General features: G+C 36.0%; 1 protein-coding gene across 2 annotated transcripts in view; it reads left to right on the top strand.

Annotated features, from left to right (window-relative positions):
• The window catches only part of TBC1D5 (TBC1 domain family member 5), a 317365-nt gene that overhangs the window by 108515 nt on the left and 185704 nt on the right, over window positions 1–23146 (top strand). For both annotated transcript variants that reach the window (XM_059845995.1, XM_059845985.1), the window contains one exon: window positions 22760–22895. In XM_059845995.1, coding sequence (XP_059701978.1) covers window positions 22796–22895 — 100 coding nt within the window. In that variant the 5' untranslated portion in view covers window positions 22760–22795. The remainder of the gene's footprint in view (window positions 1–22759; window positions 22896–23146) is intronic.

Raw genomic sequence — 23146 nt, 5'->3', positions numbered from 1 at the left:
TGACATCAAAAAGGCGATGGCCTCGTTTTATGCAGATGTCCTAGCACTCAAAGGGTGCATAAATTATTGCACCACTTATCAATTTCTCTTTAATGTATTCTTCTCTTATATCTGGGACACTGTTAATAGAGGAAAAGGATTAAAAAGCATAAAAATAACTTGTATGTAAGTTTCTTTGAGTTGAATTTATATCAGTCAGCCTGTCAGCACTAACATATGGGAAATATAGTTTCGCTACCATGCATAGCAGGGGCTAAAAGTGCTGTTTAGACCATGTGCTCAACTCCTACAGAAAAGGGACTTTATATCACTCGTACAGCCCACTCACAAATTTAAGGGGTGACATCCATGGATTCTGAATACATGGTAACCCAAATATTGATCTTGTTACAGAAAATGTAAAATGGAGGGGGCAAAAAAGAGAAAAAGAAGTTCTAGATCTGAAAGGAAATCTGGTAAACTTTAAATACTCAATTTTTTAAAAAAGCTTATTATATTGATATTGCTGAGTTGAAATAGTAGTTGTACATAATAAAGAATTTTCCTGTAGCTTTCCCATATCTTGGGCTAACTTGCAGTAACATTTAACATCTCCTTGTACAAATTACTGTAAACTAGTAAAGATCCCTACTGTTTTTGTTTTGTTTTGCTTCCTAAAGCCCCCTGCTGCTGTTGATTACACCTAGATCTGCTACTGATTGGAACTGCTAAAAGGCAAAAATAGTGTGGATGGTTTCTGAATCATTTAATTGTTGAACTAATAAGATGTTTTCACTGGGACCTAATAAAACAGATCATATTAATGGGTATGTGTACTGTCCATGAAATTTCTGAATGCTTTTTCATAATTTTTGTAGATATGAATGTAGGAGTCCCAAGCTTTGTTAGTTATGTTTTTGAATAATATTACTGGATGTGGTTCCAAGAAAGAATGGGGAGCATAACCTACCCAAGACAGTGGTACAGTAGAGATTTTTCTTAGTGGAGTTTATATATTTATATATTTTTAGCGGTGTCTAAATGTTTTGTGGGCATATTGAATTGAGTAGGTAATAACATGGACAAGATGTATTCAGTCTTATGTTAATGCTACTTTTTAATAGCTGTATAATACACACTGCACTTTGTGCATTTTAACCTTGAAAAATTGCTTTCCTGATACATTAATGCTTTCCAAATAATGCCCAAAATTGGCCTAGGGCTATGTTGGCTTATCATGAAAGAACCTCTTCTCCTTCAGTAGTCTGTCAGTGTCCATGCAACCTCTTACCTCTGGTTGAAAAGAAATATATGAATATACACAAGGTAGTCCTAAAATAAGAAGAATCCAAAATAGATCATTATTCATGACAGTTAAAATTTGAATTGGTGGCTTTCCTATAATCTCGGTCACATTATTTTTAATTTGTAATGTAAATAATTTTCAAGAATAAAGGTAAAATTAGTATTTAGGGAGGACATGGAAATGAGAGGAGAGGGAAGGAGTCTAAGGCTGACTTAATGCCTTATAAATCTGCAGCAAAACTGGTAGTTTGGTTCCAAGCATCTAGAAAATCATGCTGCAGAGCAACGCTTGAATTAGACACAGTGGAGAAGTCCACCTTCCATTATGGCTTTAGACTAACTCATTCTCTTTCCAGGACTTCTCCAAATTTCTTCCTACATAAATATAATCTATAATCCCTCCACGTGCTTTGGGTAGGGCAGCAGTAGGGACCTGCAGAATCTGCAAATTCCAAATCTTTCTGGTCATGTCAATCTGATAAGGTAACCTTTTCGTTACCCAGTCATACCTTTCATCTCAGACAAATCTGTGTCACCTGCCTTTTAAAATAAAGTTTTCATTTTACCATTCTGTATACGGTTGCCTCTGACAGTGAGAACAAATTTAGTTTTCACCCATATTGGTTTTTTGCCAGCCATTTTACTTTTCGGTCAGATGAATGCTGTAGGGTTTCAGTTCAGGAAAACGAAATTATTGTTCAGAACATGTGGTTTCTGGTAATTATTTTCTTTATTTGTGAAAGACATTATGTACTGACAGATAGTATCTTGCAACCTCTTCTTTTCTTGTGGTCACTTACGTTGAAATTATCTTGTAGTAAAAGGAGTAGCATCATTTATCCAACAAAGGTAGTATTTTACCTACGTAGTAATATATATGTTACAGTAACACACCTCATACCCACGTACATGCTTGTTTCTGACTACTTAAGGAATGGGAGGAAGAAGAAGTTTGAAAAGTCATACCTTGTTAGTCTAAGAACATAGTGAGAGAACTGGAGAAAACTGGTGTCATGTAAATTGAAGTGCTTTAAAAATAAAAATACATACTTGATACATGGTTCCGGGTTGATGGTGGAAGGGGCAGAGCTAATCTCAGTATTGAATGATAAGGACTGGTCATTTCTGCAGCACCCACATACACACACATTGTTCAAGGAATGTAAAGAGTTTATTAAAGTTTTAAACATTAGTTATTGAATACAGGTTCCCTACAAATTTTGGCATTAAAAACTAGAAGGCAGCCTGATGCAACCTTCAAGAATAAAGGAGCCATTCATCCACTTTGCACTCTAGGAAACTTTTAGTTCCTTCAATTATTCAAATTAGTTATTTGATTAAAAAGGAACAAAATAAAACTCCATTGTTGTATATAAAAAGCTTATTATAGAGAAGAAAAAAAAATCTGTTTATCATAAGCAGATAGTGTTCCTTCTGTTTTTCTCTACTTTCTACAAAAACAAATCATCAGAGTAGTGCTCGTGTAATGGACTAACATCTCGCAGGATCTGTTTCTTTTCTTTGGCCTAGGTTGTCTGAATTCATCAACCTTATTTTTGCAGAGATTAATTTTTGCAAGACTTGCAAGGGCTGAGAATTTTGAACCATATATTGTAGATAACAGGAAAAAATGGATTCCATTTTTTAACTGAGATAAAAGATTTGGAAAATGGATTTTCCAAACTGTGGAGTTTTCATTGATGGGTAAGTTTGTGTCAGTCATTCCATTTAAAATGGGAAAAGTATTTCTGAGAAACACTTTCACTTATAATTTTATCTGCTGGTCCCTTAAAGGCCAGTGTTTGTCCTTATAGATGATGTCTGCTGGAGCTTCTGCACCTGGAATTTAGTTTCACTGGTGTTAAATACAGTGTAATTTATTTCTGAACCCACTGTCTTGATAATATGCACTAGGTTATTACTGGAGTTATTTTGAGCTGAACCTTTGAAAAAGACAGGTATTGCTCTTTGTGTGGGGATTTTTGGTCTTCTTTTCTTCTTGTATTAAGCATAAAAAATCCAAGTCAAACAAGAAAAAAAAACAAAAAACAAAACCAAAAACCCTAATCAAACTAAGTAACAACACACACCCCTCAGAAAAAAAAAAAAAAAAAGAAAAGAAAAAAATAAAAGAAAAGGGAAAAATCCCTACCACCCTGGAATTATTTCATACTTGATGCCATTTAAAATGTTAGAATTTTTTTCTTTCTTTTTATCTTGCCTCATAGTTTGTTTAGTACACCAAAGTATTGCACAGGATGTGTAAGAGCACACTAAAATCAAACAGGAGTGCTGCTAACTGGAAACTCTCATGGGGTATACACAAAGCTTGTGTGTAAGCTTTCCAAGTGCAGGGAAGCAATGGCAGACCCTTTCTGCTTCTGCAGAGCACTGTAGCATCCTTTACCTTAGTGCCCGGCAGCATCACCTCCATTTCTTTGGCTTGTCATGAGCATCTCTAATAGAGTAAAACTCCAATGCATGTAGCAAGAAACGAAGCGTGTAGGGGAAAAACATAAAGATTCTTGACTGAAATAGTTCTTTAACTTATTAACAGACAAGTGTGCATGTCAGAAAAACACACTTGTTTGCCGGGAGTATATGCAATAGCTGATGGGTAAAGAAACAGAAACCTTAATGGCTGCTTGTGTTTAGGTCACCGTTCATTCATTCATTTGTTGCTAGAGCTATGAACTATTCATATGTTGCCACAGTATGTTACTTACACACGGCTGGTGCTGAAGGAAGTAAGAGCTAAGATGCTTCACAGACATCGACATCAGGGGGATTAACATGTCTGCTTCATTAATATATATGTGCATACATTAATGTTGAAGTATTGAAACTGTTTCAAATGAAATTAAAAACTATCTTTTGAGGTCTGCTGCAGTCCTTAGAAACATTTTAGATTTTGGCATCAGTCTTACCAGTTTCTTAACCATTTTACTTTTACTTTGCCAGTGGGGATACAAGTGCAGACAGAGTGCTCATCGCTTGCCTGCTGCCTGGTTTTCTGTTGTTTTTCCTTAGCTAGGTCTGCTCTCTGTACTTGCTAGCCATCATTAAGCATATATGAATCCCTGTGGAGTGGCAGGCATGGATTCTGTGAGTGACATTTCTGGCAGCGTTTTCCTTGTATATGGCACCAGGCCTGATTTTCTGAAATTTTAAGCATCTATGATCCTCATTTGCTTCCGCTGAAGCTGTAGGTACTCTGTCCTTTTGGAAAGCATGCTGCTCAGTGCTAAATCTCAAGCAGTTAAGAGATGAGAAAGTCCTGGAAACTTACTTAGCACTCATGTGGCAGCCGGCTCTGTAGAGCAGCAATATCGTCTGTGTGAAGGCATTGCCTCCTCTGCTGCTGTATTAGCTGAGGATGCAATAATCTGCCCCTGTGAAACTCGGTTTGGAGATCAGTTGTGAATTGTTCACTATTGTTTATTGGAGCTCTTTAAAATATATTTGCAATGTAAAAAACACTTTGATATATAGAAGCTCACATCCTAATAAGATTACAGTAAGTATCCTAATAAGATCAAGGCTTGAAATTATGTTTTTCCGGATTTGAGTGATATAAATTAATTTTAGTTTAAACCAGTGTCAGTGTTCTTAGATGTTCGTTATAAATACTCTGTTTGCAGTTTATGTGGGTCTGCATTTAGATTTTAAAAAAATCAATTCTCCTATTAACACAAGGAGCATTCTCTCTTCCTTTCCTTCCAGTGCATGCTACAGATTATCAAGGCAGTGCTGTAATTATTAAAGGCAACCAGTGAATTATAGAGAGAACAACAGTGGCTGATCACTGAACTCTGCTGGCACTGGCCTTTCACTTCTCATTTAAGTCTAGCTTACTATATAAAATGAATTCATTATTGTCAATTTAGATCCCTTGTGGAAGCTAATCCACATCATAAAGCCGTTCTACACAAAAGTGAATTCTCTTTAGGAAGGTCTTACAAGTACATGCAAACTGAAATATGCGGGAAACTTCTAGTACAGACTAAAGTCATTGTTACTTATAACAGACTACCAGGGTGAAATGTTGGAGTAGTTCAAAAGGAACTCTACAGTAATAGCTCTGCTATGACTTCTGTTTGTCAGAAATCCATTCCGCTTTTTATTTTATTGCTATTGCTGATTTCTCCATAACCTATTGCCCAAAAGTATGGATCTGAAGGACTAACTCAGTCTTTACTTCTTGTAGTTTTCAGTGTTAAAATTAGGTGCATAAAGTCAGGGGAGAGGCTTGACTAGTTTCAGTATCAAGAAATTCTCTTCTCCTTTAGTGGTCTAGTTGGAGATGTCTTTTTGGACTTGGATGAATTGTCCTCCAAGGTGTGCCATACTGGTTAAAGTATTACTGGGTTTACACTGAAGTACCTGTTCATATGTAACCAAATTATTCTGTTATAATCACCCTTTCAGATGCACCTCCTGCTCTGTCAGACCAAACCTAGAATGATATTCAGTAGCAGTGTATATTCCTTGCAGCTTTGTCAGAGAGAGTTTTGTTGGGTTCTTTTAAACTGTCAGCGCTTTAGTACACTAGCATCTCTATCAGTGTTTTTATCAGATTTAATTATTTAAATATAAATTACTGTATTTTTATCTTCCCATCAGCCCTCACAACCTATGACCTGGATGGTTTTGTTGATTTCATTTTTTATCTAAAATATAAGTATTTTTGAAAATATAAAATTTTAGTATTGAGTGGCTGCTTTTATTTCTTGCTACCTTTTAATTCACAAAAAGATATCTCCTTTTAATGAAATTTACCTTACTGGCCTGATAACATTTCAAGTGCAGAGCACAAATATAACAACTCTAGAGAAGGTCTGCTCCAGTTTTGTGCTTAAATGCCAAAGTTTTATGTGTAGTGCAATAACAGGGAAGAGTTGATTCATTGCATTTACCAATGACTGCCTCAGATTTCCTTTTGTCCTGTCCAAATACAGCTGAGTTTGTTTTTATGGATGCCTCAGCATAAGAAAAAACAGTGCATATCACTGTCCATTTGACATGAAGCAGTGGACACAGTGTAAAATTATTTGTGTACTTGGATTTCTCCAGTGTCAGGCATGGATCTTGTCAAGCTCTTTACGACTTTGTTTTGCTTAAGGACTTTGTCCTGAACAATAGAGCAAGAATAGTAATGACCTTCAAACTCGATCATCTAATACTCATTTTACACTGTAAGCTTGAAAATCCACTTCAATGTCATGACTCCAATGGACTCATTATCAAGTAAACAATTTTTGGTAAATTTTTTTGACGAATTTATTATTTGTTTCTTTTGAAAATTGTTTCTCTTACAGGGTGCAAGAAACAGTTTAATACATATTTTTTCAATGTAAGAGGCTAAGAATGTTAGCATCTGTGTCTCTATAAACATATTTAAAATTTCAGGGAGAGTTTAAATATTTATGAAAATATAAAAGGTAACTTAAAAATAATATGTTTCTCTTAGAAACTGGTGGCCAGAACTTATCTGCACACAAATTACTTTTGGGAAAAGAGGGGAGCATACTTAGAGTCAGTTTTAATATTTTTAATGGTTTTCACTTTTTACTTTGCAGATTATATAAAGCCTTCAAATATTAATATATATTCAAGATTAGGGATTTATAGGCTTCTTTCGTTTACTATACATTGCTTGTCTGTGAAATTTTCATGGTCTTCTGATTCTTCTGAATCATAGTTATTGTGCATGGAGATAGACAGCTGATGCTCTTGATAACTTTAGATCACATAAATAAGTGAAACTCTTGACCCAAAGATAGCAAAACCCATTAATTTCTTTATAAAAAGCCTACAACTGGAAAGCATGTATGCTTTTTTTTTCTATTGGTTTCTATTTCTTGGGTTTTGATGCTCTGATATTCAAAGCATGCTGACTTTAAATGCTTGTTTTTCTGAGATATTTAGGTTCTTTTTGAAACAAGCTCAGTGTTTCACATGGATAATATATCTGGCTATAATAATAAATCTGAAAAGGTCACAGTAGTGAAATGATTTCATCATTACACGTTTGGGGTGGGGTTGTTTTTAAAGAATCTCTGTATTTTATTTATGTCATTTAACTGTTGATCTCATAATTATGTAAAGAAAGAATTTAGATTTCTTTATTACTCTTCTCAGAAATGCAGTGGACATGACTGAACAGTGCTCCCATATCCTGTAATGAGGCTCTTGTGCGATCTTTCACTGATGCTTTGAAAAAGACTTAATCATTATTCTACCCTTTCTTATCTTTCATTGTGGTACAGGACATTTCAAACACAACCTTTCACATCACAAAGCCATCCGCAGAAAAGATGGATATTCTTGAAACTAGTGTTACTTTACTTTGTGTATTTGGAGTATTTCTTATTTTCCTGTGGTGCTTCTTCCTTTAAATACAGACAGATTTTTCTTTTTGCAGAAGTAGATACTTAATAGCTATCCCACATGGAAAAAAAATTCAAGGGTTTCAAGGAATAGCTTTTGCAGCAGCAATTGCAGGAGAAGTGTATAAATTACCATCTCTTTTGGGTTTTTTCCCCCTCTCAGTACAACTCTTACTATAATTAGCCAGCATTTAACAGCAAATGTTTGCTTTGGTTAAATTATTCAGAACATTTATTTTACTTGTCAAAGGTTAGATCAGGTTGTTGTTTGAACTGGTAATTAAATGCAGCCTAATACACTGTCATATTTATATGCACTATCAGCCCTGTTTCCTCCTTATTCTGTATAATTTTATAATGTTCAGAGCTGACATTTAGGCTTCCAACTCAGATCCTGTTTTCTTGTAAAGGAAGTAAGATTATACTTTTCTGTTTCACTGTATGTGAATACACTTAAGGAAATAAGAATTAGGGTTGTTTGGAATATCACAGCTATGGATTTCATTGTCATAAAATCAGTCAAGGCTCTTTGAATATTTTTATTTGCATATTTCAGTAATTCATTACACAGCAACTAGTATATATTAATTATTTTCCAGAGATTAATGTGAGGTGGACAAGTGCGGCCGTCTCCTTTGCTAATTGAATACCTACGAGTCACAATAACATACAGTGTATTTAAACTACATTCCCAAATCTCTACCAGAAATATTCATAGTACTGAAATATAAAAAGGTTCCTGAAATAATTACATAGTGGACCTAGATGAGCAAACAAAATTGAAATGTCTCAGGGTAGGGGCTCCTCATGAACCTAGGGCAGTGGCCCTTGCACGTGGACATCAGAGAACTGAGGCTGGCTATCCAAGTTGATCAAATGAACAGGAGTTTTAGAGTAGCCAGGATTCAACCTCTCCACTTTCTCATGACAAGTTCAGAAACTATTTTCCACATGCTTATATGAGACAGTAATTTAATTGAATTGTCAGGTGTATAACATGTCCGTTCCTTTTTTATTTCTGCTGTATAGGTTTATTTTCTTAGTCAAATTGAACAAAGAATAAATCGTGGCTTTTTTAGAAAACTTCTATGCTCATTGGATGCAATATTTTTCAATGTCTATGAAAGAAAGAAGTTTGCTGTCCCGATAAAAATAACCATAAAAGTGGATCATCAACATTTCAGCAATGTGTTTTTCCTACCATGTTTAGACAAATATTTCTGCCTTTTTCAGTGCATATGTGTGGCAGCTTTCTCTTCATGTAACCAGTTAATTGATATGTTTACATTTCAGCCTGTCTTATTTTTGAGCATTTCTAAAACACTTTTTAAAAATCCTACCTATTGTACTGCAGGTTTGAAAGATTTTCAGTTCCGTCAACTAAGAGCTACGCTGACTCGTAGCCTTGTTAAGAAACAATTCATACTTAATGGTAGTGAAATCCTAATTTATCTACTGTCATGGTGATCACCCCAGACAGTATTATGTGGTTGCAAAAACTGAGACAGGAGTAAGGGCAAAACATATAAGCACTATCTTAAAAAGCCAAGATCCACACCTCAGTTCCTGCACATACGATCTCTGAGTAGCAGAATTGATTTTTTTAAAGTTGGGTTGGTTTTTGGGTTTTTTTTACCCTTTCCTCCCCCCAACCATATTTTTTATAAAGCTGGCATAGGCCACCACGGGCCACAAGGTAGAAAGATACAGTAAAAACAGAGTTAAAAGTGAAGTGTATTCTTGATTATAATTATAGCATTCCTAGCGTGACACTAAAGAAACTCGATGTATGGTGCTCAGTTTGTTATTTTGCAGCTTGTTAAATTTTTATACTTCATGGTTGTGGGAGGTAGCTAAAAACAAGAGAATATTCTGTGCTCTCACAGAAATCATTTTGACCTCTAGGTAAAGTACATTTATTTGTGTACACATCATCTGAACTGTGAGTCGTTTTGATTGATGTACTAGATTGCATACACATATGGCATAAAGAGGACCTGGGTTAGGCTAAAAGTTCTGGGCTCTTTCATGATGGACTATCTAAATATAAACTAGAATAAAAATGAGTAAATTGATTTTCAGTCGTACAGGAGTGACATGCAGGAGTAAGTCCTGGGATGATTATTGCAGACTGTGGGTGCCTTTTATTCAGGAAACTGATCTGAAATTAAATAGTTGCTGTATTAAAGTTTGAGAAGTATTCACACATCTGTCTCACCAAGGCAAGTGGGAAGGAAAATCAGTGTAGATGTTTTTTCAGATGCTCTCTTAAAGATCATGAATACTGTGAATCAGAAGAAGAGGTTTGACAGCATGGCACATATCCATGAAAGCAGCCATTTGTTGGAAATAATAGGTTTAAAAGTTTAACGTGTAGAGTTAGGTTGTGGGTAAGGTCTAAAGCATTTTATCTGTGAACTGAGGAGCTTGGTGGTCAAATGATGCTTCAATCATGGAAAAAACAACCCAACAAAGTGAAAATCTTGTTCATTCCTGCAGATCTCTCATGGTCATTCCTACTGGCTTTCAGAATGCAAACGGTTTTAGTTAAAATATTCTTTTTTCACCTGTGTTACCTTTTATAGGGCAGGATGTGTATATATCTTTGGAAGGTGACTCCTCTTTCTTCATTAGCATTTCTGACATCAGTGCAGTCAGAGAGCTACACTGAATACAGAGTCAATCTTGCATTTAAAGGAGGCAAGGATATAATCTTTCAAACAGACTAACTTCACACAGATATATGAGATGCATTTGTTAGAAATAAATGTTAATGTTAAAAATACTTGTGTTCAGTTTTTTGAATGGGTGAAGGGAGTCTTATGTGGGGCTCTTTGAGAGAATGCAAGTTGACTTGGAGTGGCATAGTAAAGGAGCGATTTCCTGCCTTTCTAAATAATTTTATTTCAATTGTCCTTGTGTTTTGACTTTCATTTCTGATCGGATGCTGTCAAAAACTCTAAACCAAAGCTGATGAATAATTAATATTAGTTATCTGGATTTGTTGTATTCAGTAGTTTGCTCATAAGTGTGGCTGCTAAAACAGAACAGGATTTCCCTTTCTCTTCCCTAGTAAAGAACAGGAACTTCCAAAACACAAGAGTTTGGATGAGTAGGCAGAGGATCTGCTGCCTTCAAGCCTTCTTGGCAACAGGTGGAATTGTGATATGTGTTTGGCAGAATAGTCATCTCATCTAGGCAATCTTTGTCTGCTTCCCCTCTTTTGAAGAAAGATCTATCCCCTTGGTCAACTTCTTCCTCCTTTTCCATCAGGAAGCTAAGTACACCTGCTACTGCTATCTTCTGTCTTCCTTTTAGGAGAAAAAGATGAATAATACATGACCAGAATTTCAAAAGCAGCTACTAATTTTAGGTGCCCCAAGATGCACAGCCTTACTATTAAGTAAGAAAGAAAAGTGAGAACAGATCACACCTATATTCTATATGCTTGGTTTCTTTCCATTTACTTCTGGATGCAGTTCAAAATTCTGATTCCATTCTTCTTAATGCACTGAGTGGTGCAGAGCCTGGCCACTGTTAGGTCACTTCTCTGCCTCAGCTAAGGCACTTCTCTATCTCAATTATTAGCAGAAATGCAACAACATAGCAAAGAGAACATTTTTTCTAGGCTTTTGCTTATGGCCAGGTTGAGATCATACAGTCTATATCAGGAAAAAAATCTGAAAGCTGCCTTTTTGCAAAATGGTCTTCTGTGTGTTGGGCAAGAGAGAAACTTACACATTTGGTCAGAAGGACAGGAAAAAAAAATTAAAATATTGGAGAGAAGAATGTGAAAACAGCTATTTTGTCCAGGAGGATTCAGAATGCTGTCATGGTTCAGATATGGGGATATTTAACTTAAATAGTCTTAAAAAGTCATACTGGTCTGTCTAGCACAGACAAGAAAACTATCTGATAAGGCTTTCTAAAAACAAGAAAAATTTAATCAAGGTCTAACCATAACTTGTTTACATCAGTTATATTTTTTTAATAAAATGGGCTTAAAAGCTTAGCCTCAAAGCTGTTGTCAGCTTTCTGTGAGGTATAATGACAGCTGTTGTTCCAATACAATTCTTCAAATCTATTTACTGTTTTGAGGGAATTCCAGTTCTTTTTGCTGATTACATACAACAAAACTTGATATTCAGAGAACACTGGGAGATTCAGTCATGTCATAGTGGTTGCTGAATTAGAGAGAGCACTCAACAAAGCTTAACTTATTTAGGAGCTATCAATCTATTGCATTATCTAATATAAATCAAAAAGCTTCAGAGAGTCTGCCTGCAGTTCTGCTCTCATTCCCCAGAGCAGAGGAGTATATATAAATCTTAGGGCAATGGATTTCTTAGCCACCAAGACCTAAGGTCTTGTTCTGCTACTTACGTGTTGTCCACCAATGTCCTGCAAAACCAGGTGTTTATTTCTTGCTGTGCAATATGTGCTGACCCACTTCTAAAGCAAAATCAACCCAGGACTTAAGGAAAAGAAAATAGAAGTAATTGGTGACAACAAATTTACTGCCAAACCAAGAAACCCTTTTCATTGCAACCCTTTTAACACAAGAAGCCCTTTTAATGTTTCCCCCTTTTAATCATGTATTTTATCTGTATTTCTGAATTGATTTATTTTACAAATTCTTATTGTTACTAAAAATTGATGGTAAAGTTCAGCAGAATTTAATACCTTTTTAATAGCCAGATTTCTGTTCCTATATAACCTTGCAAAATACCTCTTTCCTGCTTGCTGTTTAAGAGCTTCATCTGTTTCAGGTTTTGAGGTGGTACAGGCAGTGTGCTTGATGTACCATGCTGCTTGCACTGGGGACTTCTGTGCCTGTGTTTTACATGCTCTGGCAAGCAGCAGGGACTGCCCAGAAAATTTTTTAGGAGGAATAAATGCCTCTAAGTAGCAGTGCATTATAGAAATCATTATGCTACAGGGGTTTTATCAGTCTGGCTTCTCTGTGTCTGAAGACTTCAGCAAGACCACTTACTCCCTTGGGAGTTTGATAAGCATGTACAGGAAAGCAGAGAATATTTCATCCAGCTGCTCAAAAATTTTATGGAAAGATATGAGAGTAGGAAGAGAGAGGGAAAGAAGTTGTAACAGATAACACTGTATTAAGAGATCAGATTATTAAAGAAGGAGTGTTATTGCACTATAATTTTCTCCCATTTTTAATATTATGAACCTTGGTAGGAATTAGTACTAAGAGTTCCTGACTACCAGAAACAAAAGTGGTGCATCAGGATGTATTGAGAGCAGAGTGAACTTTCTGTGAGAGGAAGAACCTAGGTCCTGTCACCTTTTTTAGTAGCATGGAATACAGTGATACGTTCCTGCCACAAAAACCCTAAGTAAAATGTTACTCATAGCAGAAGTGGTACCTTGATATAATATCTTCATGCTAAGTTAGCAAGTTTCATCCATAGTTTATGTTAAGTCTAAGAGGTTTCCTTTGCTTAAGGTATTTTATTTTTTTCATTTCATTTAGATTCTGCTGTTTGAAACTCACTACATCCTAGGTATGAATAAAGATTGTACAAAAATATTGAGCCTCTAGAGGGGCTCCTATGCATCCTGCTTTTGTTACCGCTGGTGTGGCAAGGCTGAAGAGAAGCAATGTGAGCAGGCAGTACACGACAGAAATACTGTGCCTTACACAGACTCAGCCTTTGGGTGTGAGAGGGAGCAATCAAGGGAAGAAGATTCAGCATATTTTCTTACCAGGAGTAGCTCTACTTTGAGCCTTTTCTACCTTGAGTATGACATTTAAACATAAGTAACTACTACTCCTATCAGCAGAAGTAGTGGAAAATCCTTGCAGTCTGCAGTCCCTGCACTGCAGAAGAATCAGATTTCAGGTTTTCCTGTGTAAGTCTAATTTGAATTCACTCATCAGGGTTGGATCACATAGGCAAACATGGGATATGGGTCTTCATGTTATATAGAAACTTCATTGTATGGTACGAAACAAATTCTGCCTCTCTCTGCTCCTTTGAAGTGCCTATGAAATTCTCATATTCTTTAGCAAATGAGGTTTCCACCAACTTTCTTTGTACCTCAGCATGATACCATGCTGCTTTAGCATCTGCATATCTAGAAGAGAAGACTAGAAGAGAAAGATTTGATGTAAATGTTCCTGTGCGTGCATAACCATGCTGGTGTTTCTATAAAAATTCTGTCAACCCCTGCAGGAAACTGTTTTCTAAAAATAGTAAAAGAATAAAGGCTGAATCCAAGATTAATTGCTTACTGCTTTAAAGCTGTGATATTCTAGGAACTTACTTCATTGAATACACTTTTAGTGTCTAAGGTAGTTACTATCATTTTGGGTAAGGCTGCAGGCTAAGCTGCCACTTTTTCCAGTTCACTGTTTTGATGATTTCTTTCAGTCTTGACATTCTTTGGCCCTTTGAGTTACATTTGTATTACTAAAACATAAAGTGTGTAGCATAGCATGGTGCCTGTGTGTTTCTGAAAGTAAAACTCTTAAATACTTAAAAGCATACCATAAACAGCAGTAAACCTAACCATATTTGGAAGAACAAAGCTTTAATTTAAATTATGTTGAACTGTTTTGTAACCAGGTAGATAAATTATATTCTAAAATAAAACAAAGTATTTCTTTCATTTAATGAGTTTACAGTGGTTTGGATCTTTTTAATATGAATAGGGTTTTTACCACCTCTAGATCACTCTAAGAAAAGGGAGTAGATTTTTAGTTGAATGATGAGTTGATTTGAACTCTCATGGCATTATTCCTTCTTCTCTTTCACCTTCACTAAGGCAAAACATTGTTTCTTTCACTTTTATGTCATAGGTTATATTTTCTATGCTCTTAATAGGTCTCCTTGCTTCTCTCTGGACTGCAGCAACTGGTCCTTGTCCTGTGCTATCTGACTAAAGATGGATACAGTATTTCAGCTCAGGCCTTAGCCATGTCAGACAATGGGAAGGGATTTACACATCTCATTTTTATCAACTGTTCTGACTACAAGGAGCCTTTAATGGAAACTTCAGTTGAAAGGAAGAAATGTGAGAATGCATCAACATAACATTTTCACATCTGGTGCTAAATGTAGTTTTTGTGGGTGGAGGAATGTTCAGGGCACAGGCTGCATTTAGCTGTTGACTTTGGATCTTTTTTTGGTTTGCTGGTATTTCTTTTTTGCAGTCAATGTTAGATCAAAGTTGTGTTCTCTTAACAGCCTCACTGTGGATCTGTCACATAGGTCTACATTAAGAATAGCTAAGGTTCTGTGTTAAGGCTGTGGGATTTGGGTTGTTTTTTTGTTTTATTTGGAAATTCAGACTGCAAAATGGAGGCTTGCTTTGGCTGGCTATTTTGTCTTTTTTGTTGAGTTTTTTTTTTTGGTGTTTGTTTTGTTTTGGGTTTTTTTTTTGTGAGACCATACTGAACATAAAACTATAGCATCAGGTATTTAAGATGGTTGATGCCCTTTATACTTTCATTGTCACCATTTTCAGTGCAGAAGACAGAAGCTGTTTAGCCATAAATGTCAGGTTACACTGTTCAGAGCATTACATCTTGAGAAAAATTGTTGACCTGGATGAGAGGGGGCTGTGGCTATAAAATTTAGTGGCAAACATGGCATAAGGATTTTGATCTTCTCTGCATTATTCAAGTTTTTCTTCCTTAGTTAAACTAGTGTTTCTTGCAGAATCACATAACGTCAAAAAAAACTGAAAACCAGCAAAAGCATGAACTTGTTCCATGCTTGTATCAAGTGCGTAGCTATCTTTGAAATTAACAGAATTTTAAGTTTTTATTTAAGAAAAAGTTTTTTATGGGTTTTTTTGCAACGATCATGTGAATTACCAAGAGACTACATTGTCATGGTCCCAGGCTATTTGTGTTGTTTCTTATCCCTGACATTTTAATTCACTACTGAATTTATACTTTGCATGTTTAAGTACTGGTAAGACATGAAAGTTGTAGGGTTAAAACTGTAGACAATGCTTCAAAGCTCCTATGATAATTGTTCTTAGGTACGTATTCCTTTACTGTGGCTCTCGAGACAACTATTTAATAGACAACATTTGAATAATACAAATGTGCGGTTGGTAAAAATGGATTAGGGTTTCAGGGTGGTACCAATGGGTGATATTTAATATTGAATGACATGTATTAAGACAAATGCTTTTATATATAATTTATTTGGCATTGTAAATGCATTTATCTTGTGAGATACAGACTCCCTGTTGCCACATGAAGTATTCTGGAAAGGTTTGGAGTAAATAAATAATAAAACCACTTTGATATACAATCTAACAATATTAAATATTAAGACTTTCACATGATTGATTTTAATACTTAATTAACTTATTTAAAGTCCAATGTAACTCTGTTTTTGTATTAGAGATCAGACAGGCAGAAGTTAAAATGCAGGAAATGTTATTAAATGGGACAAAATTAATTGCATTTCATGACCATCAGACTCACTGGCTGTTAACCTGTCCATCAGTGGCATGATCTTGTTCATTTTGTTCTGGATCCTAGCTGATGTTAATGTTAATCTGCTCCACCATGTCAGACCATCTTTTATATTTGCATCATTCTATTTTAATGATACATAATCTGATACATTTTATAAAAGAAAACAGACTTGCTTTATCCTATCCAAAGTTAGTCAAATTGTGCACTTTTCTTTAGACTTAGTAAGTCTTCTTCTCTAGGCATGTTTTTTCAGTGGGTGGTGGCAACCTGTGGAAGTGGCTGAGTAGGAATCTTAGCTGGTTTTGAGCTGCTCTGTGTGTGTGGGAGGGTTGTTTGGGTTGGTGGAGTTTTTTGGCGGTTCTTCTCCTGGAGGCACTGGTATCTTCTGTATTTAAATAGAGATGGTGATAGTAAAGAGCTCGAGTGATGGAGAGCAGAAGATCACAGTGCTGTGAGATTGATAATCTCTAAGTAAAAATCACTCCTAGGGCAAAGAAGAAAGCAGTGAAAATTATGGGTAAGAACAGATTTTTCAAAAATACCTGTTAATGAGTGTCCTGGCAAAATATCCAGCTTGAAACAGATCAAATGGTCCTCTTGTCTTCATTTTCCAAAGTTCATATTCAGGACTGTCTTCTACTCAGCCCTCTAGTTAGTATGCTTTTTCTTTTTTTTTTTTATTTTTGGTTCAGGATGAATAATTTAATTTGGCCAGTGCAAGAAAACCCATGATATGGGACTGCTTCTAAATGATTTGGAGGACATCTGTGCTTCATTGCTTTAAATAAACACAATGCATGTTTATTCTCCTAATATTTAATTTCTTACCTACTTTAAAATGTTTTCACATTCTGGAAAATCCTCACTTCAGTGTTCTACCATGCTTGATTACTTCATAAGCCACAAATGAGGGGCAGAGTTGTGAACCCTCATAACATGATGCTGTCAAACTTAACAAAACATGCATAAGACCATTACCACATCAGACACTTGCTTTAAGTGAGGTCGTTTTAATCAATTTGACTTCACAGGGCAGCTAATTTATCACTTAGCTAAACAAGTATTTCCTCTACTTGTCATCAATTTAAGTAATTAAAATGGTAAACTTTGGATATGGCATGAAATAAAGGCCCAAAGATAATTTGGAGAGAGTGGTTGATGCAGTCTAATAGAATGAATGCAAAGTATTATTTAAATACTTTGGTATGCTTGAGTAGTTTTCAGAAATGTGATATTCAGGTAGCTTTGCTGGTATTGATGGAAACTGATTTTTATTTTTAGCATATCCAAGATTCAGCAGCGTTGTTCAGCTTTGTCCTCAGGGTTTAGTGGGTTCTCATTTTCTTTTCTTTAAGCATAAAATGTTTTGCTCTGTTGCTTGATTGTTTGGAAGAGGATGTCAGAGAGCAAGAGTGGAGCAAGTGCTGCAACTTGGGCAGTTCTTCTGCATTCATCCTGAGTACCTCCCCAAGCCTGCAGTTCCTCTCCTTACATTTTACCATGGGGGGGAAGGGAAGAGAGGGAAAATAGTGTTGTACAAGCTTTGCCTAATTCTGTTTCACCTACTTAGTTACACCTTCAAAATACCCTTGCTGAAACTGATTATATTTTCTAATTTTGCCCAAACAGTATGAATACTCATCACTTCCTAAATGTTAATTTTGATATGTTTTGGTGTGTTTTGTGCTTTGAGTAAATAATTTTTCAAGGTCCTTATAAACAGTGATGATTAAGGGAAACATTTTTTGTGTGTTTTTAGATTGAACTAATTTAGTCACCATTTCTGAAACAATGGTTTTCATCCATAAACTGCTTATTTGAATACCAAAAACTTTTATTCAGTATCTGTGGCAAGTGAAGACGTTAGTGAATATCTTATGACATGAAATCAGGTACAGTATTCATGTTGAACTGTCCTATGTTTTGTTTATGAAATGCTGATTTATCAACATTTTTGAGATTAGGGTAATCTTACCACTTGAGCTTGTAGTAGTGAATAGTGTCACTGCTAAAGGAATGCAAAAAAATTTATTTTTATTTTGAACTTTCCATCTTCTTAATGAACATCAAGTATAATAATTTTATTATATAAGCATTTATTGTAATCTTATTACAGCTGAGTCTTCTGCCTTGTGCAGTTCTGTGTACATGTTTTTGCAATGTTTCACCCAGCTCCGGTCCAGAAGTGATGGGTGCTTCACTGGCAGTACAGCTAATGATAGAAACATATCTCAATTAGACTTTTATCTGTCTTGTATTTCTATCTAGCTAGATATGACTTATACATATTAATGGAAGATGAAGTGAGGCTGAATTGAGGCTGTTGCCACTGACAGTCTGGAGAAGAAGTGGTTTTCGGTTTTGAATGTTTTAAATGTAATTTTGTTTAAGCATTCCAAACTCACAGGTTTGTATACAGGCAGAATGGCAATGCTATTGAAGGCAAGATTATATAAGACTGCTTTATGGCTAAAGGTGGTAGAAATCACATAATGTGTTAGAGTAGCTAATAGGGAAGGCAAAATATTTGTAAAGTCTTGGGTGAATAAACCTTCTCACATCTAAAAAAGAAGCAAGCAACTTCCAAGTACTAAGTACTCGCTAAGAGTAAATACCCAGTGAGAAAAAGGAAAGTTAGAATGGGTATGTTAAATCAGACTATCTAATGCAGCAAGTGGTTTATCTCTGCTGTGTAGAAAGAGATTGTTAGTTAGGCAAGTGTCAGTAAACATCAGTTAAGTTTTTCCTAATGAAGACAAGTTGGTATTTGATCACCTATGGAATACAAAGGAGGTGGTGGGAGAGGAGATGATATACAGGTACCTCCACAGAACCCTTTTAATATCTGGTGGAGCTCTTTATTGGAGTCTGTGAGCCTGTCTCTGGAGGGGTTTTGGTTTCTGTTGAGAATAGATGTGCTGACAAGCTGCCTTTGCTGAAAGGCAGACTGGATTCACCCCACGTGTGGTGGTCAGTGAGGAGCAAACCTGTGGCGCTGTCCTTGGTGGCACATGAGGGCTCCTCCTGTTAAGGCCAGTAGCCAAAGAGTCTATGCCTGCCTTTTCCTTGGGCTCATGAGTGGATTCATGTTTCTGCTAATTTCCTTGACTAGATAAATGTTTCATACATGGTCTTAATTATTTTCTCATGTATATTACAGAATAGTTGAACTCCCAGTAGTGGGAAGCATGCCTAGTGTTTTGGGTTCCTTAGCCCTTCAACTTCAGAGGTTAAAAAAGAAGTACAAATAGGTGCTTTCACTGAGATGTTAGGGCAAGCCAGAATCAAGTCTTGTAATCCAGTAATTGAATTTCAGAGGTTTATAACATTTTTATTGTTTCACACTGAGAATGGTTTTAAATTGTATCTTATTTAATATGAACAATATGTTATAGGCCATTACAAATCAACCACAAACCTGTGAAGAATTAATCTGTCTCAAAGTAAGATCCCAAGTGTAATTGTAATTGTTTAATAGTTCCCTTTGCTCTTTGTTAGAAGAGCAGAAAAGAACTTCAGTATAAAACTGTGAAGAAAATTGCTTGGACTAAGGAGTGAAGACTGATAGGTAGTGATACTTTTTTTAACTCTAACCATATGTATCCATAAACAAACACAAATAACCGATTAAATCACTGTGCAGATATCAAAAGTAAATCTGTTCAGCTGTTTAAAGCTGCTCTAACAGTCTGTAAAGTAAATTGTGGTGCATATAGATTGTAAAGGTATGGCATTTGGGGAATATTTAAAAAAAAAAAAAAAGAAGGTGGATACAGAAGAGGACATAGAAGAGCAAACTTACTAGGGCTAAATTGATACCATGTTATGGATGTAAGACAGTGTAAGTCTGAAACATACTGTGTCTTAATTAAATGGTGGCTGCTAAAACTATAATGGCTGGTAAGGTCATTTTGTGCCTGGTTCTCAGTTTGAAAGACACTCAGGGTTCTGCTTTGGTCAGATTGTGTAGCAATCTCTGAAAGAATATAAAAATAAAAAGTTAAGCAGCACAGTCTGAAAAAGCTTGTAATTTTAGTGAAGACAAAATCAGCTGATCAGGAAAAAGATATTTACAACTGTGTAGCAAAAGGAACAAGAGCAGCAGCTAAAATTCCAGCAGGAAAAAATTACTTCTGCAAAGTTGGTGGGGGGTTGTTTTCTTTCTTTAAATAATATTTTTTCTTTTATTTATTTAAAATATCAGGTATTTATAAACATATCTTTATATTTTTGCAGCCATAAGACTACAGGTAAATGTTATTTAAGGGTCTAACAAGTTTGTAAATATTTTTATTCAAGATACCATTCATGCAATTTTCATTGTTACAGTTTTAAAATTACATAGGAAACACATGAGGTATGCATACAGTCATAGCACATTTTGTTGAGCCTTGTATAGAATTGTTCAAGGCAATTCTGTGGTTTAGTGGGGTGTTTTGTCACACGACTTTATGATTGTAGTAATTTAACACAAAGGTGTACCACTGCTCAAGTGTAAGGCCTGCCTTCTCTCGGTTACTGGCTCCTTGTTCCCAAGACTTTCAGATGTTCCCTACTAGCTGAACAGAAGTGAGAGATGGTGTGATCATTTCATCACTACGGTACCACAGGTGCCAGGGCAAATAGAGAATAAACCCCTCAGGGAATACAGCTGAGAGAGCATGCTTTTGAAAACAGACTGGGTGCATTGGTTTCAAGGAATTGCCTAATAGTGGCCCAACTAGTTAATTATTTAGGGTGTTTTGGGGTTTTTTTCCCTCAAAACTTATTAGGAAAATTAAGAAGGTATGGACTAAAAAATGTCATAAGTATCCAAGTTCCCCTTCATTAATTGACAATAAACTGAAGGTCTAAAGCCTACATGGTCAATGTCATACCTTCTAGGAACCAAAGGAAAAGCATGATTGAAGTGATTTCAAATTTGTTAATATGCCAGTCCTGAAAGTGTAGATGCATACCTCTTCTAATATCTCTTTTTATATTTTTTTAAAATAAAATTTTGTTGCTGTTAGAAAGTTATGATACTTGTAAACAAAGCAGTTAAAGTAAGTTATATTTAAAACTCATCTGGCAGTCATAGGTAGCTACTTAGTGTGCTTGGGCAAATCCGACCTATTTAGCTGGCTTAGGTTTTTTTGTGTTGTGAGTTAATAAATTCCTGTACAGTGACTAAAATGCAGTATTGACAAATGTACTCTTGCACTGTTAATGCACTGGAAAGGTCGTTTCTCTTTCTTATGCACTGATCATAACATCGTCTGCTTTTCACCCTCTTGTTGGCATCCTCTAATTTGTTGCAGCCAGTATTAGCTTCCAGCACTCCTCAAATGAACTTCTAACATAGTTCTTGTTCAGTTGCTTGACAGTGATGTGAGTGCCATTCAGGAGCCTGATGATGAATCTGCACCACCTACTTCCTAAAGTTTCAGTTCTGCCTTTTGGCCTTCATTTTTTGGAAGATGTCTTGGTAAATGTTCACCAGCTAGTTGATTATGTTTCTTAAAATGCTTCCTTAACATCATCTTTATAGAAGGCTTTCCTGGTTTAGGAATGGTATTCTCCAGTTAAGTTTTCCCACTGAAACCATTGCATGGCACACAGAGCTCACTTGCTGACTCCCGCCTTCCCTCCCTCCTCCCTGCACCGGGATGGAGAGGACGACAGGAGGCACAAAAGGTAAAGATCACAGGTTGAGATAAGAACAATTTACTGGAAGCAGCAATGAGGTAAGAAAAATGAACAGTAACAGCAATGATGCTAACGACAAGAAAAGAAAGAAACTAATGACAAGAGAAGAAAAGAAACCTTCTTGCTCACTGCAGAAACCCTAACAACAGATAATAACCAACCACTCCCTCCAGATCAGAGCCGGCATTACCCAACCACTCCCTCTTCCACACTTACTTGACTAGAATAATCTCCTTCTTCCCAGAAAAGATTCCCTTCTCCCTGCCCTGGTTGTGACATGACAAGGTATAGAAAAACCTCTGGGCCCTGGCTGTGCCACCTTCTGGCTACTGCAAAACCCTGTTCTTGCCTGAACTAAGACAAAAGTTAAGAAGTCAATATAAATCTTGATAAAACCAAATTCACCTGTCATGCCAGTCAGTATTAATCCATTCTCTTTTTGTGTCTGTTGCTGTTATGTTTTTTTTGATCTATGATTTCTGAAAAAGAAGTGGTTAAAAGGAAGATTTTCTGGGATGAAAAGTCTTGGGTCCAGAAGAGTGATGATGATGGGCTTTCCTCAGTTTTGCTCTATAATCTTCATCATGCCCAAGAACTAGCATCAGTTCTCCTTGGAATCAGACTAAAAGATGAGTGGGGAAAGCTAAAAGGAAGGAGAGAGGCTGTTGCCCTGTATTACATTCTTCAAAACCACGCTTGGACTTTTACTTGAAGTGTGATGTTTGTAGGAACTATAACAATTCTTTTGGGCTCCAAATAATACAACATTTACAACATTCAAATGGAAACACTATTGTTCTGCTAATTAGACAACTAATGGTGAGGATGTGCCTGGAAAATAAGGGGAGGTTTTAAGTACTTTTGTTCTTGACTCATGCAATTGAAAAATAGTTTAAGGAATACTGAAGTGTTTGTTTCTCTGTTTTATTTCTTCTAGATAAATACTCATCGGTTGGAATTTACTACTGCCAGTATGTATCATTCTGTGTCTGAAACCAGTCACCCTTTGCAAACAGAGGAACAAGAGATAGGCATTGATCCCTTGCAGAGTTTTTTGAACAAACCAGGGGAAGGTGAGTTTGTATTTCTGTGCTCTTTTTTGAGTTTATACCTTATATAAGTGTGTCATAATAACTGTACCTGTCACAATTTGTTTAATTCACTCAATGAAGTTGAACAGGGCAACTTAAAGAACATTTCACAGAGCATGTGAGGAACACTCTGACACTAATGAAAACCACGAAAAGTCAACTTTCAATTACAGACAGAAGCATTAGCCAAATGTTTAATGTGCTGTCATCCTTTTTTAATCATAAACCAAACA

This window comes from Haemorhous mexicanus, chromosome 1, assembly GCF_027477595.1.
Source record: "Haemorhous mexicanus isolate bHaeMex1 chromosome 1, bHaeMex1.pri, whole genome shotgun sequence".
NCBI lineage: Eukaryota > Metazoa > Chordata > Aves > Passeriformes > Fringillidae > Haemorhous > Haemorhous mexicanus.
Note: the sequence above shows the minus strand (reverse complement) of the source record. Positions and strands in the feature narration are given on the sequence as shown.